This window comes from Cydia amplana, chromosome 1 (assembly GCF_948474715.1).
Source record: "Cydia amplana chromosome 1, ilCydAmpl1.1, whole genome shotgun sequence".
Lineage (NCBI taxonomy): Eukaryota > Metazoa > Arthropoda > Insecta > Lepidoptera > Tortricidae > Cydia > Cydia amplana.
This window is the reverse complement of record NC_086069.1, coordinates 18,727,358-18,745,490: the sequence shown is the minus strand read 5'-3', so window position 1 is coordinate 18,745,490 and position 18,133 is coordinate 18,727,358. Positions and strand designations below refer to the sequence as shown.

Genomic DNA, 18,133 nt, shown 5'->3' with positions numbered 1-18,133 from the left:
TTTCACAAAGATTTTCTACTATACATGGCAAATCATTTATATAAACCAAAAACAGGAATGGACCCAAAATAGAACCTTGCGGCACTCCTAATTGGACTACAGCTCCGCTAGACTGGGTTTTGTTTACAACAACTGTTTGTGTTCTATTGCTAAGGTAAGAAGACATAAAGTTTAGGGCATTTTCTGACAGACCATAGTGTTCTAATTTCAAAATGAGCGTTCCATGATCCACACAATCAAATGCTTTAGAAAGATCACAAAATATGCCAATTGCATCACAAGAATTTTCCCAAATATTATAAATATGTTTAATGAGTACCGAAGCAGCATCGGTCGTGGAACGGCCCTTTGTGAAACCAAACTGATTGCTTGTAAGTAAAGTATGTCTGTTGAAGTGACCCAGTAGATCATTTAACATTAATTTTTCAAAAACTTTTCTTAGTACAGGAAGTATTGATATTGGTCGGAAATTAGCCATATTACTCGAGTCACCAGATTTAAAAAGAGGAATGACTTTACTATATTTCATAAGATCTGGAAAGACGCCTTGTGAAATTGAAATATTATAAATTACGGCTAAGTAAGGCGCTATTACGTCTATGACATGACTAATGACTCGAACTGATGTTCCCCATAAATCTTCCGTTTTCTTTAAATTGAGTGACTTGAATGTTTTAACAATATTTGCTGAATCTACTTGACTAAACTCAAAGTTAATATTACATTTCTTAACATTATCGCAAAGTAAGGAATGAGCTCGAGACGAAGATGAATGTAGACATTTCGTGGTATTAATAACTATTTTAGAAAAATAATCTTCGAATGCCGAGGCAACATCGTTGTTTGACATGGTAAGTTGTTTATCCGAGACAATGTTGACTTGACAATCGCGTGATTTACATTTACCAGCTTCCCTATTTATAATATTCCATGTTGTCTTCACTTTGTTGTCCGACACTTTCAGTTTAGAACTTGTATAGTTTGTCTTGGCTGTTACACACACTCTCTTGAAGATTTTTGAGTAGTTCCTTACATAGTCCAGGAAATCAGAATTTTTGTTCAGCTCTCTCTCACCATAAAGTTCATAAAGCCTTTTTCTACTTTAATAAATGCCTGCAGTAGCCCATTCACTAAACTTTGTTCTAGTTTTTGTTTTTGACCCACTAATAGTTTTCTCCTTGAAATTTTGATTAAAATGATAAAGAATTACACTAAAAACATCTTCATACAGACTATTACAGTTATAATGTGAAAATGGTAACATACAGAGATTTTTTTGAATTTCATTTTTGAATGATTCCAAGCGACTACTAGTAATGGGTCTGTATGTTATTGTTTGTGGAGTATCATGAATATCGCTTAAGAAAACAGCCCTTTGACCGCTATGATCAGAATGAAAACAGTTAAATATTTGCTTATCTATACATTCACAATTACAAAATATATTATCCAGACATGTTGCACTAGTTACCCCTACCCGGGTAGGTTCAAGAAACAAGTTAAATAAATTGAATGATTTAAACAAACACAGCATTTTAAGAGTATTACTAGAGGACTCGAGCAAGTTAACATTAAAATCTCCACAGACTATAACATGTTTTTGGCCCTTACATACTAACTTCAGCACACTTTCCATTGTAGTTTCAAATGTGCTGAAGTCAGCTGATGGTGGTCTATAAACACAAACAATAATATATTTTTCTAATTCTACACAGGAAATTTCTATAACTCTTTCTATGGAATAATTTACAATATCTTTACGCTCTTTAGATTTCATGCAATTTTTAACAATTATCAGGGAACCACCATGAACAGCAGACTTTCTAGCAAAAAAACTGACTAATTTAAAGTTAACAAAATCAAATAAAAACTGTCCATGTTTCAGCCAATGTTCAGTAATACACATAACTTCAACATTATTATTATCTAAAAATAAACCTATTTCTAATTCTTTGCTGGAAAAACCCTGAATATTCTGGTGAATAATGTTCATACTCAGGCGTTTTTCCGCTGTCTTACAACCTAGTTTAAATGTGGCACGGGGTCCTTGACTTTGTCAGCTGACTGAGAATTAGCTATAACACTACTAAATTTATTTGGCTCAATATTAAAGGCCAATAAATCCACTAGGTATACAAAATATTTCTTTGGCAAAAATACCTTCCTTGGAGCTAGCATGAAGCGTTCAATGAATTTATTTAAGTCAAAGAAATGGTACATTTTATTGACAGATATGGCATGGTACATCAAAGAATTGTAGTGTGCTATTTTACTATTATAGTCATAAGACATATTCTCTGCATAAGGCAGTGCACATAGAATGATTTTGCCCACACCAGATTTTTCAATAATATTTAAAGTAGACATCAACTTATCTATGCTAAGCTTATCTACATTAAGACTATTTCCTAATAAAATTACTAGTGTAGTACTGCTATCATAACATCCCTTTGAAAGAGAATGATAAAACTAAAAAAAATATACGATGTAAATGTTTTAATAAAACACATTCGTCTTGTAGGTCTACCGCGAGATCTAACGGGTATAGGTACTCTTTTAAGGTTTACGGCTTCGCCGCCCCCTCGAGGCCTGCCGCCCCCTCGAGGCCTGCCGCCCCGGGCCATGGCCCCCTTGGCCCTAGGGTAAATACGCCCCTGCGGCTAGCATGCACTGGGCCCAGGACAGAGCGGCCTGGAGAGCACTGGTGAAGAGTGCCCACAATCGTCACGTCCCTCAGCCATGAGGTTACGACAAGGAGGAAGATATCTAAATACTGTAAAAATCATTTCCAAGTTTCACATGTCAAATGGCAGAATATAGTAAGTACCTATATAAGTGCATGCGCTGTATATGTATTCAAGTGAAAAAAATCATTCATTCATACATACACTATTTAGTGGCACTGGCAGTTATAGCCCTAATCGTTAATAATTTTGGACACACCGCTTACTTAATGATTCAATGGTCATTTTATCAAGACATTCTGCTGCTACCGTATTAGGGTAGGTATTCTCCGAATTGTCAAATCAGTTTCTTTTTTAGAACTGTCATAACGATTTGCTAATAATCTAATACCTATAAAATAGCAATTTTTGTATATTTATTTACTAAGTTTTTTATATATTTATTAATTTATATATATATTTCGGGGATATCGGAAACGGCTCTAACGATTTAGATGAAATTTGCTATATGGGGGTTTTCGGAGGTGAAAAATCGATCTAGCTAGGTTTTGTCTCTGGGAAAACGCGCATTTTTTAGTTTTTATTTGTTTTTTTTTTCTAATAACTATGTAGGTATCTGCTGCTTTATTTCATGCATGGTGTGAAATAATTTATTTTAAATGCAGTATAATTCAATTCAATTTCGCGTGTTATCTGGCAGTGTCGAAAGTGACGTTTTTGGTTGAAGAAACGAGAGATCGGTATCGTGACATTTTATCTAATACCTTTAAACGAGCAATTCTTGTTTGTTTATTTATTTATTTATATATATATATATATTTCGGGGATCTCGGAAACGGCTCTAACGATTTCGATGAAATTTGCTATACGGGGGTTTTCGGGGGCAATAAATCGATCTAGCTAGGTCTTGTCTCTGGGAAAACGCGCATTTTCGAGTTTTTATATGTTTTCCGAGCGAAGCTCGGTCACCCAGATATTTAGTACCTATTGTTCTAATTGGGCCGTACGTCCTCTCGAGGTGGTTGGTGGTGGGGTATACTTATGTTTTTTTATGAAACGTGTGGGGTGAGGTTTTTGCGTGTTCAGGTTAAAATAGTAACAGCAATTATCAGTCTCTGTGTATATTTACAAACAAATAGTAGTTTTTTTTACATTTTCTCATTGCTTGATATATCGGAATACATAAGAATATAACTTTTTAAGTTTTCTTCGGGCATAAGTAATCCATTTTTGTTGGCATTGTTCATATCGATGAGTTTTGTCAAAAAAGGAATATCGGGACGTTCTGAAAAAAAAAAAAAAGATACCAAGGTATAATATTAAGATTGCATCGACCGTTCAGTGGCACTCTCATTTGGAAAATTGTGTTTTCTAATAAATCAATTAATTTCTGTATAGATCCGTATAATAAGCCTCATGCATGACTTATGATTTTATTTTTAAATAATTATTGATATCGTTTGAACACCGAAAAAATTAACAATACTTTTGTAAATCTTCCCATAATATTATTAAAAAATATTTAAAATATTAAAACATTTTGAGCGGTAGAAAACCTACAATTTTCGGCGCGAATTGGACAGAGCGTGATGATGTCACTCGGTGTGAACGCAACCAGAGGGCCTACCGCGAACCACGTTCGACGTGTTACCTCCCTGTCACACTTACGTACGAATTTACAAGTGCGACAGACGTGTCTCACTCCGCGATTTCGTCGCTTTGCTACAGGTAGCAGTGCAGGTAGCTAAAAGTACATCCGTTCGGCCCCAATTTTGGGGAAAGCCATAAGCCGCGCGTGGCGCTGTCGCCACCTAGCGGCCATATATGTGCTGATCCTAATAGACGCGTTTTGTTAGAGAGTGTCTTCTGTACTTAGTACTATTATTTATTCTGTGACGCAACGGACGTTTGCTATTAGTGGCGAGTCAGGTCACAATGCCATCTCTTTCACTCTTGGTTGGTCTTAACAATTTGTTGAAACGAGTGACGTCGCGTGATGTTTCGACTAATGGCGTTGAGTTTCGCTTATAGCTTTTCGCGGGCAAATTTTTGTACTTTTTATTTATTATTTTAAGCAATTAAATGATAATTTAATAACGGAAATGTATTTGTAACGTGATATAACAGTAACAAACATCCGAATAAAAAATATTTCGTTCAAATATAAATTTCATGCATGAGGCCAATTACTATTGTTGTCCTGACGATTCCCCAACTTTTGGTCTTAATCAAACGGCAAATGATGGCCACATTTTTCCGTTTAGGTTTAAGAAGCGCTGGTGGCCTAGCGGTAAGAGCGTGCGACTTGCAATCCGGAGGTCGCGGGTTCAAACCCGGGCTCGTACCAATGAGTTTTTCGGAACTTATGTACGAAATATCATTTGATATTTACCAGTCGCTTTTCGGTGAAGGAAAACATCGTGAGGAAACCGGACTAATCCCAATAAGGCCTAGTTTACCCTCTGGGTTTGAAGGTCAGATGGCAGTCGCTTTCGTAAAATCTAGTGGATATGCCAATTCCTGGAATTAGTTGCCAAGCGGACCCCAGGCTCCCATGAGCGGTGCAAAATGCTGGAACAACGCGAGGAAGATGATGAGTCAACAAATACTCATCAAGACAATTCTAAAAACCCCAAACACAATTAGGTTTCGATGTGTTATCACAGAGGTCCTATGGTCACCTCCTGTCTCCATCATCAGATCAGCTCGATGGTACCATAATATTGCATTGTCACCAGACTTACATATGCAAATTTTCAGCTTCATTGGAAGTCGGAAAGTGGGTCAAATTTAACTAGCAAGATTTGACCCGTACAAACATCAACTACACACGTAATAGGTACATACCTAGGTACATTTACATTAAAGCATGTAAATAACTTGTATTTAATACGGGTAATATAAATCATACTACCTACGAATGCTAACATTAATTTAAACAATAAAACCAACCTTAGGGTAAACTGGTAATAGATTTAGATGGAGATGAGCTTGAATCAGAGTTGTCACTGCTTTAACTAGTTGCTGCACTAGCAGCGGCACCGCTATCACCGGATCCTTTTCCTTGGTCGTCTCCGCCGGAACTAGAGGCCGCAGCTGCAGTCGCTGCACTTCCACCTGAGCCCTTGTCATCTCCTCCGCCCTTGTTATCTCCTCCTTTATCTCCGCCTGAACTAGAGGCAGCAGCCGCAGCGGCGGCACTACCACCTGAGCCTTTGTCATCTCCGCCCTTATCTTCTCCCTTGTCATCTCCGCCTGAACTAGAGGCTGCAACTGCAGCGGTGGCACTTCCACCTGAGCTCTTGTCATCTCCGCCCTTGTCATCTCCTCCCTTGTCATCACCACCTGTACTAGATGCTGCAACCGCAACGGCGGCACTTCCACCTGAGCCTTTGTCATCTCCGCCCTTATCATCTCCTCCCTTATCACCACCGCCTGAACTAGAGGCTGCAACCGCAACGGCGGCACTTCCGCCTGAAACCTTGCCATCGCCCTTATCATCTCCTCCCTTATCACCTCCGCCTGAACTAGAGACTGCAGCCGCAGCGGCGGCACTTCCACCTGAGCCCTTATCATCTCCGCCCTTATCATCTCCTCCCTTATCACCTCCGCCTGAACTAGAGGCTGCAGCCGCAGCGGCGGCACTTCCACCTGAGCTCTTGTCATCTCCGCCCTTGTCATCCCCGCCCTTGTCATCTCCTCCTTTGTCATCACCACCTGAACTAGATGCTGCAACCGCAACGGTCTTGTCATCTCCGCCCTTATCATCTCCTCCCTTCTCACCGCTGGAACTAGAGGCTGCAGCCGCAACGACGGCTCTTCCACCTGAGCCTTTGTCATCTCCGCCCTTATCATCTCCTTTGTCATCACCACCTGAGCTAGATGCTGCAACCGCAACGGCGGCACTTCCGCCTGTGCTCTTGTCATCTCCGTCCTTATCATCTTCTCCCTTATCACCTCCGCCTGAACTAGAGGCTGCAGCTGCAGCGGCGGCACTTCCACCTGAACCCTTGTTATCTCTGCCCTTATTTCCTCCCTTGTCATCACCACCTGAACTAGATGCTGCAACCGCAATGGCGGCACTTCCGCCTGAGCCCTTGTCATCGCCCTTATCATCTCCGCCTGAACTTGAGGCTGCAGCCGCAGCGGCGGCACTTCCACCAAAGCTCTTGTCATCTCCGCCCTTATCATCTCCCTTGTCATCTCCGCCTGAACTAGAGGCTGAAGCTGCAGCGGCGGCACTTCCGTCTGAGCTCTTGTCATCTCCGCCCTTATCATCTCCCTTGTCATCTCCTCCCTTGTCATCACCACCTGAACTAGAGGCTGCAACCGCAACGGCGGCACTTCCGCCTGTGCTCTTGTCATCTCCGCCTTTATCATCTCCTCCCTTATCACCTCCGACTGAACTAGAGGCTGCAGCCGCAGCGGCGGCACTTCCACCTGAACCCTTGTCATATCTGCCCTTATCTCCTCCCTTGTCATCACTACCTGCACTAGATGCTGCAACCGCAACGGCGGCACTTCCACCTGAACCCTTGTCATCGCCGCCCTTATCAGCTCCTCCCTTATCACCTCCGCCTGAACTAGAGGCTGCAGCCGAAGCGGCGGCACTTCCACCTGAGCCCTTGTCATCTCCGCCCTTGTCATCTCCTCCCTTGTCATCACCACCTGAACTAGAGGCTGCAACCGCAACGGCGGCACTTCCGCCTGTGCTCTTGTCATCTCCGCCCTTATCATCTCCTCCCTTATCAGCTCCGACTGAACTAGAGGCTGCAGCCGCAGCGGCGGCACTTCCACCTGAACCCTTGTCATCTCTGCCCTTATCTCCTCTCTTGTCATCACTACCTGCACTAGATGCTGCAACCGCAACGGCGGCACTTCCACCTGAACCCTTGTCATCTCCGCCCTTATCATCTCCTCCCTTATCACCTCCGCCTGAACTAGATGTTGCAGCCGCAGCGGCGGCACTTCCACCTGAGCCCTTGTCATCTCCGCCCTTATCATCTCCTCCCTTATCACCTCCGCCTGAACTAGATGCTGCAGCCGCAGCGGCGGCACTTCCACCTGAGCCCTTGTCATCTCCGCCCTTATCATCTCCCTTATCACCTCCGCCTGCAGCCGCAGCTGTGGCACTTCCACCTGAGCCCACAACGGTTGGGATGACAAACGGGATGACAAAGGTGGGGATGACAACATCCCCGCCTTTGTAATCCCAGCCCTTGTTATCTCCTCCCTTGTCATCACCACCTGAACTAGAGGCTGCAGCCGCAGCGGCGGCACTTCCGCCTGAGCTCTTGTCATCTCCGCCTTTATCATTTCCTCCCTTATTACCTCCGCCTGAACTAGAGGCTGCAGCCGAAGCAGCGGCACTTCCACCTGAGCCCTTATCACCTCCGCCTGAACTAGAGGCTGCAGCCGAAGCAGCGGCACTTCCACCTGAATCCTTGTCATCTCCGCCCTTTTCAGCTCCTCCCTTATCACCTCCGCCTGAACTAGAGGCTGCAGCCGCAGCGGCGGCACTTCCACCTGAGCCCTTGTCATCCCCGCCCTTATCATCTCCCTTGTCATCACCATCTGAACTAGATGCTGCAACCGCAACGGCGGCACTTCCGCCTGAGTTCTTGTCATCTCCGCCCTTATCATCTCCTCCCTTATCACCTCCGCCTGAACTAGAGGCTGCAGCCGCAGCGGCGGCACTTCCACCTGAGCCCTTGTCATCTCCGCCCTTATCATCTCCCTTGTCAACTCCGCCTGAACTAGAGGCTGCAACCGTAGCGACGGCACTTCCACCTGAGCCTTTGTCATCTCCGCCCTTGTCATTCCCGCCCTTGTCATCTCCTCCCTTGTCATCACCACCTGAACTAGATGCTGCAACCGCAACGACGGCACTTCCGCCTGAGCTCTTGTCATCTCCGCCCTTATCATTTCCTCCCTTATTACCTCCGCCTGAACTAGAGGCTGCAACCGAAGCGGCGGCACTTCTACCTGAGCCCTTGTCATCTCCGCCCTTATCAGCTCCTCCCTTATCACCTCCGCCTGAACTAGAGGCTGCAGCCGAAGCAGCGGCACTTCCACCTGAACCCTTGTCATCTCCGCCCTTTTCAGCTCCTCCCTTATCACCTCCGCCTGAACTAGAGGCTGCAGCCGCAGCGGCGGCACTTACACCTGAGCCCTTGTCATCCCCGCCCTTATCATCTCCCTTGTCATCACCACCTGAACTAGATGCTGCAACCGCAACGGCGGCACTTCCGCCTGAGTTCTTGTCATCTCCGCCCTTATCATCTCCTCCCTTATCACCTCCGCCTGAACTAGAGGCTGCAGCCGCAGCGGCGGCACTTCCACCTGAGCCCTTGTCATCTCCGCCCTTATCATCTCCCTTGTCATCACCACCTGAACTAGATGCTGCAACCGCAACGGCGGCACTTCCATCTGAGCCTTTGTCATCCCCTTCCTTATCATCTCCCTTGTCAACTCCGCCTGAACTAGAGGCTGCAACCGTAGCGACGGCACTTCCACCTGAGCCTTTGTCATCTCCGCCCTTGTCATTCCCGCCCTTGTCATCTCCTCCTTTGTCATCACCACCTGAACTAGATGCTGCAACCGCAACGACGGCACTTCCCCCTGAGCTCTTGTCATCTCCGCCCTTATCATTTCCTCCCTTATTACCTCCGCCTGAACTAGAGGCTGCAGCCGCAGCGGCGGCACTTCCACCTGAGCCCTTGTCATCTCCGCCCTTATCATCTCCCTTGTCATCACCACCTGAACTAGATGCTGCAACCGCAACGGCGGCACTTCCATCTGAGCCTTTGTCATCCCCTTCCTTATCATCTCCCTTGTCAACTCCGCCTGAACTAGAGGCTGCAACCGTAGCGACGGCACTTCCACCTGAGCCTTTGTCATCTCCGCCCTTGTCATTCCCGCCCTTGTCATCTCCTCCCTTGTCATCACCACCTGAACTAGATGCTGCAACCGCAACGACGGCACTTCCGCCTGAGCTCTTGTCATCTCCGCCCTTATCATTTCCTCCCTTATTACCGCCTGAACTAGAGGCTGCAGCCGAAGCGGCGGCACTTCCACCTGAGCCCTTGTCATCTCCGCCCTTATCAATTCCTCCCTTATTACCTCCGCCTGAACTAGAGGCTGCAGCCGCAGCGGCGGCACTTCCACCTGAGCCCTTGTCATCTCCGCCCTTATCATCTCCCTTGTCATCACCACCTGAACTAGATGCTGCAACCGCAACGGCGGCACTTCCGCCTGAGCTCTTGTCATCTCCGCCTTTATCATTTCCTCCCTTATTACCTCCGCCTGAACTAGAGGCTGCAGCCGAAGCAGCGGCACTTCCACCTGAGCCCTTGTCATCTCCGCCCTTATCAGCTCCTCCCTTATCACCTCCGCCTGAACTAGAGGCTGCAGCCGAAGCGGCGGCACTTCCACCTGAGCCCTTGTCATCTCCGCCCTTATCAGCTCCTCCCTTATCACCTCCGCCTGAACTAGATGCTGTAACCGCCACGGCGGCACTTTCGCCTGAGCTCTTGTCATCTCCGCCCTTATCATTTCCTCCCTTATTACCTCCGCCTGAACTAGAGGCTGCAGCCGAAGCAGCGGCACTTCCACCTGAACCCTTGTCATCTCCGCCCTTTTCAGCTCCTCCCTTATCACCTCCGACTGAACTAGAGGCTGCAGTCGCAGCGGTGGCACTTCCACCTGAGCCTTTGTCATCTCCGCCCTTATCATCTCCCTTGTCATCTCCGCCTGAACTAGAGGCTGCAGCCGCAGCGGCGGCACTTCCACCTGAGCCCTTGTCATCTCCGTTCTTATCAGCTCCTCCCTTATTACCTCCGCCTGAACTAGAGGCTGCAGCCGCAGCGGCGGCACTTCCGCCTGAGCTCTTGTCATCTCCGCCTTTATCATCTCCCTTGTCATCTCCGCCTGAACTAGAGGCTGAAGCCGCAGCGGCGGCACTTCCACCTGAGCCCTTGTCATCTCCGCCTTTGTAATCCCAGCCCTTGTTATTTCCTCCCTTGTCATCACCACCTGAACTAGATGCTGCAACCGCTACGGCGGCACTTCCGCCTGAGCTCTTGTTATCTCCGCTCTTTTCATCTCCCTTATCACCTCCGCCTGAACTAGAGGCTGCAGCCGCAGCGGCGGCACTTCCACCTGAGCCCTTGTCATCCCCGCCCTTGTCATTTCCTCCCTTGTCATCTTCATCTCCGCCTGAACCAGAGGCTGCAGCCGCCGCGGCTGTACTTCCGCCTGAGCCCTTGTTATCTGTAATTTAGATATTGGTTTTTATAATATGTAGGCATATATACACCGCGGGATTTAATAATCCGAAAGATTTAAACCACGTATTTTTGACGACAGTACGTGTAAATAATGTTATATCAACATGGATCCAATTACCTATGTGTTTTAATTAAACTACTATTTCAGTACAAATTAAATCATATTAATTTACCGCTTCTTTGTGAACAAACCTGTGAGCGAGTTTAATTAATCTCGAGTAGAGAAACAGAGAGCGAGTATGACATTGCACGAATCACTCCGATATCATACGATGCACGGCGAATGCAGTGACTTGTGTTCCATGACAAGAAGTGTCAAGTTATGTCTAGGACATGTCTAGTTAGGATGATGTTTACGTTGAAATTATTTCAATTTATTGGCACCTCAAAATACTACAAATTGTATCAAAACTTTATTAGTTACTACAACAGTACAGTGCAGTTATTATTGTTGAAACTTTGCGATAAAATCTTTTCCTTTGACTGAGGTAACCAAAGCCATTAACTATGATTCTATCCGAAAGAAATCATGCCTCGTATTGTTTTATCTCATACTACAGCTGGAAAGGGATGATTACTTTGTTAAAATCAATGACCTTTTGTTAAAATAGGTATCGATCATGATTATCAGTACGTATTTTAAATTCTCGATGTGTTGATTTATACTGAGTAAAGTAAAATAAACAACTATGTTAAATAACAATTACGCTTTTTAGGGTTCCGTAGCCAAATGGCAAAAACGGAACCCTTATAGATTCGTCATGTCTGTCTGTCTGTCCGTCTGTCCGTCCGTATGTCACAGCCACTTTTTTCCGAAACTATAATAACTATACTGTATGTATTCTGTATTCTGTGAACCGCATTAAGACTTTCACACAAAAATAGAAAAAAAAAAATTTTTTTTTGGGGGTTCCCCATACTTAGAACTGAAACTCAAAAAAATTTTTTTCATCAAACCCATACGTGTGGGGTATCTATGGATAGGTCTTCAAAAATGATATTGAGGTTTCTAATTAAAAAAAATCTCTACTGAATAGTTTGCGCGAGAGACACTTCCAAAGTGGTAAAATGTGTGCCCCCCCCCCCCCTGTAACTTCTAAAATAAGAGAATGATAAAACTAAAAAAAATATATGATGAACATTACCATGCAAATTTCCACCGAAAATTGGTTTGAACAAGATTTAGTAAGTAGTTTTTTTTAATACGTCATAAATCCCCTAAATACGGAACCCTTCATGGGCGAGTCCGACTCGCACTTGGCCTTGGTAAATTATTTAAGATCATATTATAATTTTGTTACTAACTTACCAACATAGCTGTGCAAATTGTGCAGTGTAGGTACTTACTATCAGGGCTTGTTAATGTTACCAATTCACATTATAAAATAACGTTACTTAACGTTAAAATCATAAAAATACCTTATTACCGGTAGTAAATGGTAACGATACTTGATAACTTAACATTATTATAACGTTAGCTAGTTAACGTTAATTTTACCAGTAATTTTACTTTTTATTGCAGGGCTTGTTAACGTTACCCAATTCACATTAAAAACTAACGTTACCAAACTAACGTTAACACTATCATTCTTTAAGCTGATATTTGCTTGTAATTTCATACACAATTTTAAGGCCAGTAGACCTTATTGACCATAAATACGGCAGGGCTTCTGTCAAATTGAAATAGAATCAGTCCAAACACATTAAAGATAATTATGTACGTTAGAAAAACTCAACTTTAATTCTAGTAGTTAGAGTTCATAGTCGGGTGTCATTATTCTTTGTTTATCAAATGAAAGAGGTGGTATTCTACTTGTTTAAGCTCTTTGTCCAATATGCATTGCGTCTCACTCTCTCATTAAGCAAAATGTGAGACGCAAATACACATTGGACCGAGATTGGACAGATAGAATACCACCCGGCTGTGTCGGAATATATTTGCCAAAATAAGAAGGTTGCAAAACGTCATAAATTAGTTTGTTAAATATGATGGTATAGCTATTTCGTTACTTGGTCGGTTTATATTAGGTACAGGCGTCTTTGATATAATATACGTCAAGATTATATAGGTTGGATAATGTCTTGATTTATTTTGTGAAATAAGGAGGTGTTGCTGAAATGTAACTTAGTCGGATTATATTAAATGAGACACCTATTTATTGATAATACTGCTTGCTTGTGAAAATGATTCAATTAAATTCGATTCCATTAAAGATAATTATGTAGGTACGTTAGTAAAACTAAACTTTAATTCTAGTAGTTAGAGTTCATAGTCTTATGTCATTATTCTTTATGTTAATCTAGAATGGTGAAACTTAAATTCTTATTTGAGACATTATTACATGCAATGTGAAATAATAATAATGTCCTAATGTGATAGGTTGTTCAGGGCGTGTGGTCCTGAAGAGGAACGAAATTTTTATTATTTTTGCGCTACGACGCACGGTTTAGGAGATCCAGCCCTATAAAGATTTTTCTTTCCTTTTTTTTCTTCTATTTATTAGTTTTTTCTTTTCTTGTGTTTTTTAAATATTATTAAGGGGTTTCCTAAAGGGGAACGAAAGTTTGATTACTTTTGCGCTACGACGTACGGTTTAGGACACTTAGGAGATACAGCATTATAAAGTTTTTTTGTTATTTTTTTTCTTCTTTTTGTTTTTTTTTTTAATATTAATTATGGGTTTGGTACAGAGGAACGAACATTTTATTATTTTTTGCGCAACGACGCACGGTTTAGGAGATACAGCCCTATAAATATTTTTCTTTCTATTTTTCTTTTTTTGTGTTTATTAATATGACTTAGGAGTTTCATAAAGGGGAATGAAAATTTGTTTATTTTTGCGCTACGACGTACGGTTTAGGATATACAGCGCTATAAAGATGAAAAAAAAGAAATCGTACCATAAACCAAATACTGCCTATATTTTTTTTAAGTGGTAACACACCATCGCACCGCACGGCGACCCTAGAGCGTCGCACCCATAAGTGAGAGCGAGAAAGAGAAACAGATCTCATTCTCGATCTCACCCATAGGTGCGACGCTCCGAGGCCGCGGCGCGGTGCGACAGTGTGTTACCACTTTAATGGCTGAATGCCACGAAGGTGTGTCACAAATATCTGTGAAATGGAAATTAAAAAAAGCAGCCAAGTGCGAGTCGGACTCGCCCATGAATGGTTCCGTAGCAGCAAGCAACATAATAAAATTGCGGTTTACGATTTATGACGTATTAAAAAAAAAATACTACTTACTAGATCTCGTTCAAACCAATTTTCGGTGGAAGTTTGCATGGTAATGTAATTTTAACATTCTTTTATTTTAGAAGTTACAGGGGGGAGGGGGGACACACATTTTACCACTTTGAAAGTGTCTCTCGCGCAAACTATTCAGTTTAGAAAAAAATGATATTAGAAACCTCATTATCATTTTTGAAGACCTATCCATAGATACCCCACACGTATGGGTTTGATGAAAAAAAAATTTTGAGTGCAGTTCTAAGTATGGGGAACCTCCAAAATTTATTGTTTTTTTTTTCTATATTTGTGTGAAAATCTTAATGCGGTTCACAGAATACATCTACTTACCAAGTTTCAATAGTATAGTTCTTATTATGAAAGAAAATATGTTCCTGAACATAAATAAATAGGGTTGCTTAAAGAAATATGGTCAAGACTATGTTTAATTATTTAAAAAAAAAAAAATTTTTTTCTTCAAATTTCACCGATCTGTCTGACAAACGAAATAAGGTCCAATGGAAAGTATACAACTTGTACAATATAAATCAACTAGGTCGCCTATCTTTTTCCGGTCACTATTATGTGGTTATAGGGTTGCTTGCGAAAATCCGGTCACAAATAAGGGTTGCCAGGCTTTTAAATAAAATAAGAAGGAAAGACTTTTAGCGATAACTCATAAACGGCTTAACTTATGAAGTTTGATGTAATTTTGTTTGAATGAGTTTATTAAGCACTATTTTTATGATTTTTTTCATCTTTTTTGGATCGATTTTTCAAAAGTTAGAAGGAATAACCGTTATTTGTTCTTTCTAAATTATTATTTCCGAAATGATTCACTTTATCAAAAAATGTTGTTTGCAAACTCACATTTATTTTTAAAGACCTATCCAACGACACCCCACACTATAGGGATAAAACGATAAAAAAAATTACATAGGTACAAAACGCGAATGATTTAAATATATTTTGTCTATGCTAATTTTTGAAAATTTGAAAACTATGTTTTATGTGATATGGTGCGCAGATGATAAAACCGACTTAACAAACACTTGGGGTTGACAATCTCGACTTATAATGATGATAAGTAAATGGTAAATGTACCATCTAGCTTGAACATTATAAGTTGAGATTGTCGGTTTGATCATCTCCGCAGTGCTTAAGACACATGTTTTTAATATTGTTGATTTTAATTGGTGTTAATTTTCTTGAAATACAGTTTTTTTATGTTCGATTTCATAAGTTTGTTTCATTACCGTCCACTGATAAAATTACCATCTCGGCCGATTTCATTACCAGCGCGTAGTTCATTACCAGTAGCCTTATCAAATGAAAAGTAATAACGTTACAAAGGTGCCTTTAGCAGAAAAATGTTAATAAATGAATCCACAAATTGACGAAACCCAAAAGTTCACCATTTAAAAGAAAAATTACAAATCGAGAGAATCTCACCGATTTGCACGAAATGAGAGAATGACCCATGGTCGCCATCTTGGATTCCAAAATGGTAATTTTTGAAATCTGCACACCTGATTCAAATAAGGTGCATCTATATCTATTAAGCCAACATCAACAACATATCTACTATCGAAATGTACCTACTTTTGATAGTAGTATGTAGTACGAAATGTAATCTGAAAGGAATCAAGTAATGCATTCCTGTAATGAGGAATCGACATTGATTCCAATTACTAGTAATTGTAATATTAGAAAAGATGTTTCTTGATTCCTTAAATGGAAGTGTACTTAGTAATTCGGTATTGTTAGATTACAAAGTAATCTGGGAATCGGTAATCAGATTACGAAGTAATTTCGAGTAATCGTGGAACCAGAGGGCCTACCGCGAACTACGTTCGAAGTGTTGCCTCTCTATCGCACTTGTAAATTCGTACGTAAGTGTGACAGGGAGGCAACACGTCCAACGTGGTTCGCGGTAGGCCCTCAGGAATCAATTACGAAATGCCCATCTCTGCTTGAGAGTGAATGAACATTCGTTCGATTGTCAACGATGATGGCATCTATCAGTGAATCAAACGGTAAATAAGCAGCTGTTAACGTTACCTACTAACGTTAAAAATGGTGTATCGATACCTTTGACTTAACGTTAGCTCAAATTGACAGCTGCTAACGTTACCATTTTGTTACCGGTAAAGAGTAGTATAAGTAACGGTACCTGGTTTAACGTTAGTTACAACTTAACGTTAAATCTGTCACCTTGTGGTAACGATACCAACTTTTTAATGGTATTTAAAGCCCTGCTTACTATGTATAGTTAGATATGTATCTAATATTCATTTATTTAACTATTCGATGTATTGTTATATTTCTTTATTTAAATTGTAAATGTACTGTCTGCGTAAATTTCCTATTCCTTCATTACTTCCACGAGGTCACGTACTCATCATTTTTAATAAATAAAACCGTAAATTGATACTGAGCGCTAACGTCCACACTTGACCGCGTTCGAGCGCGCACTGTGGATTGGGCCACGTGTAGATGCGTACCGCCATCGCTGGCCCACTACCTTTGATGTGTGCCGAAAAACCGACACCGCGGCCATACCATCGCCATTCGCCGCGCCATAAGCACAGAATAAGTAATAGTATTATCATACAGAACGGACACGCACCGCCCCGCCCCGACTCGGATTACCTCGCCCCTCGACAGCAGTTAGCCGAGTTTTAGTTAGTTAGAGTTAATTAGGAGCCCAGAGTTAAAAGTTATACTTAATGCTCTCTTTGTAAATTATTTTACACTAAACAAAATGTACCTACCTAGAACGATAAAATTGAAATGATTATTTTGGCTAATTTTCACAGCCTGTACCTACCGGTTGATATAGGTATCAGAGTCTGTCTGGAGAGGACGCGGAAGAGTACTTCGGCGTTCCTGGGACCTTGCCGCATAGCACGCCGGGTGGAATGCGTGAAGCGAAATGCTTAAAAAAAACAAAAAAAAAGTATCAGAGTCTGTGCAGAAAGAGAAAAGTCGTGGAATGTAAGGGAGCCCATACATTTCACGACTCTTCTCTTTCCGCACAGACTCTACACGTTGTGTACAAATTACATATTTGTAAACTTTGTATGCCGCCGAATGAAGGTTGAGGGAGGCGATGGCTGAGATACGCGTCGTACTCGTGAACGGGTGCTGTTTGTGGAGACGGGTCTGTTTAAGCTAACACGAATATATTTAGTAACTTTATTTTTTAATTTAATTGCAGTGAGACGCCTCATTCGGTTCTCGTATGTTTTATTTTTCTCGTAATGTGTTAATCATACAGGATTGTGACTCTTGGAGACCCTATACATCTCTAAGGATAATTTGATAAACTATGTTATTTTTTAGTTCTGACACTTAGAGACATTTACACCTCTAAATAAGTTTAGATTTTTTTTCCATGTATCTGTTTTGTTTTTATTTTAATATTATTATTATAGTTTTTTTTATGTAATTCGACATTAAGAGACCTTATACATCTCTAAGTAATTGTATTACGTTAGTTTGATTTGGTAGTTGTAGTTGTATTTAATAATTGTTGATGTATTATTATTATTATTTTGCTTGTATGTAAATTCAATGTTGACGTGTAAAAGTGCCCTTGTGGCCTATTTGCTCAATAAATGTTGAAGTTGAAGTTGAAGAAGCCCATCGGGCCCTTGCCAAGGTGACAATCGTTGATAGAAGACGCCAATGCGCCAAACGCTGAATACTTGCATGCACAAACCTGTCGCGCCGCTTACCGCGGTGGCGTCAATGTGTTTGTCATGATTTTTTAGTAATTATATCAAAAAGTGTAAGCAAATATGAATTTTACTTGGAAACTTTCTTAAAATACCTGAATTTAATATTAGGGTAATGGGTAATGTTTAATGACTTACCTGGCAACACTTGAGTTAGCAAGTGGTAGGGGTAAGCGGGAGTTAAACGGAC

At 41.8% G+C, this 18,133-nt stretch overlaps 1 protein-coding gene and 2 long non-coding RNA genes across 4 annotated transcripts; all 3 read right to left on the bottom strand.

Annotated features, from left to right (window-relative positions):
* Positions 1-5,210: 5,210 nt before the first annotated feature.
* LOC134654152 (uncharacterized) lies at positions 5,211-10,707 on the bottom strand. The gene is made up of 7 exons (XM_063509599.1): positions 10,521-10,707; positions 10,434-10,490; positions 7,444-7,499; positions 7,257-7,323; positions 6,291-6,350; positions 5,694-5,906; positions 5,211-5,255 (listed from the first exon to the last, which is right to left on the bottom strand). Exons 1-7 carry the CDS (start codon positions 10,665-10,667, stop codon positions 5,211-5,213), a joined length of 645 nt encoding a protein of 214 aa, XP_063365669.1. The 5' UTR covers positions 10,668-10,707.
* LOC134649558 (uncharacterized) lies at positions 7,534-10,320 on the bottom strand. 2 transcript variants are annotated; one of them, XR_010096974.1, is made up of 3 exons: positions 10,254-10,320; positions 8,715-8,774; positions 7,534-7,583 (listed from the first exon to the last, which is right to left on the bottom strand). It is a non-coding gene; the product is annotated as an uncharacterized LOC134649558 (long non-coding RNA). The 2 variants fall into 2 exon arrangements; XR_010096973.1 differs by lacking the exon at positions 7,534-7,583 and adding an exon at positions 8,283-8,402.
* LOC134653640 (uncharacterized) lies at positions 7,705-7,989 on the bottom strand. Its single transcript, XR_010097274.1, has 2 exons — positions 7,929-7,989; positions 7,705-7,778 (listed from the first exon to the last, which is right to left on the bottom strand). It is a non-coding gene; the product is annotated as an uncharacterized LOC134653640 (long non-coding RNA).
* Positions 10,708-18,133: the final 7,426 nt, after the last annotated feature.

Excerpts from the sequence above, each read along its gene's own strand:
- LOC134654152 (XM_063509599.1), bottom strand. The coding sequence starts at position 10,667 with ATGACAAGGGCTCAGGTGGAAGTGCCGCCGCTGCGGCTTCAGCCTCTA. Across the intron at positions 10,491-10,520 it reads AGCCTCTAGTTCAGGCGGAG|ATGACAAGGGCTCAGGTGGA; the intron begins GTAATAAGGGAG and ends ATAAGAACGGAG. Across the intron at positions 7,324-7,443 it reads CGGCTGCAGCCTCTAGTTCA|GGCGGAGATGACAAGGGCTC; the intron begins GTCGGAGCTGAT and ends GGAGATGACAAG.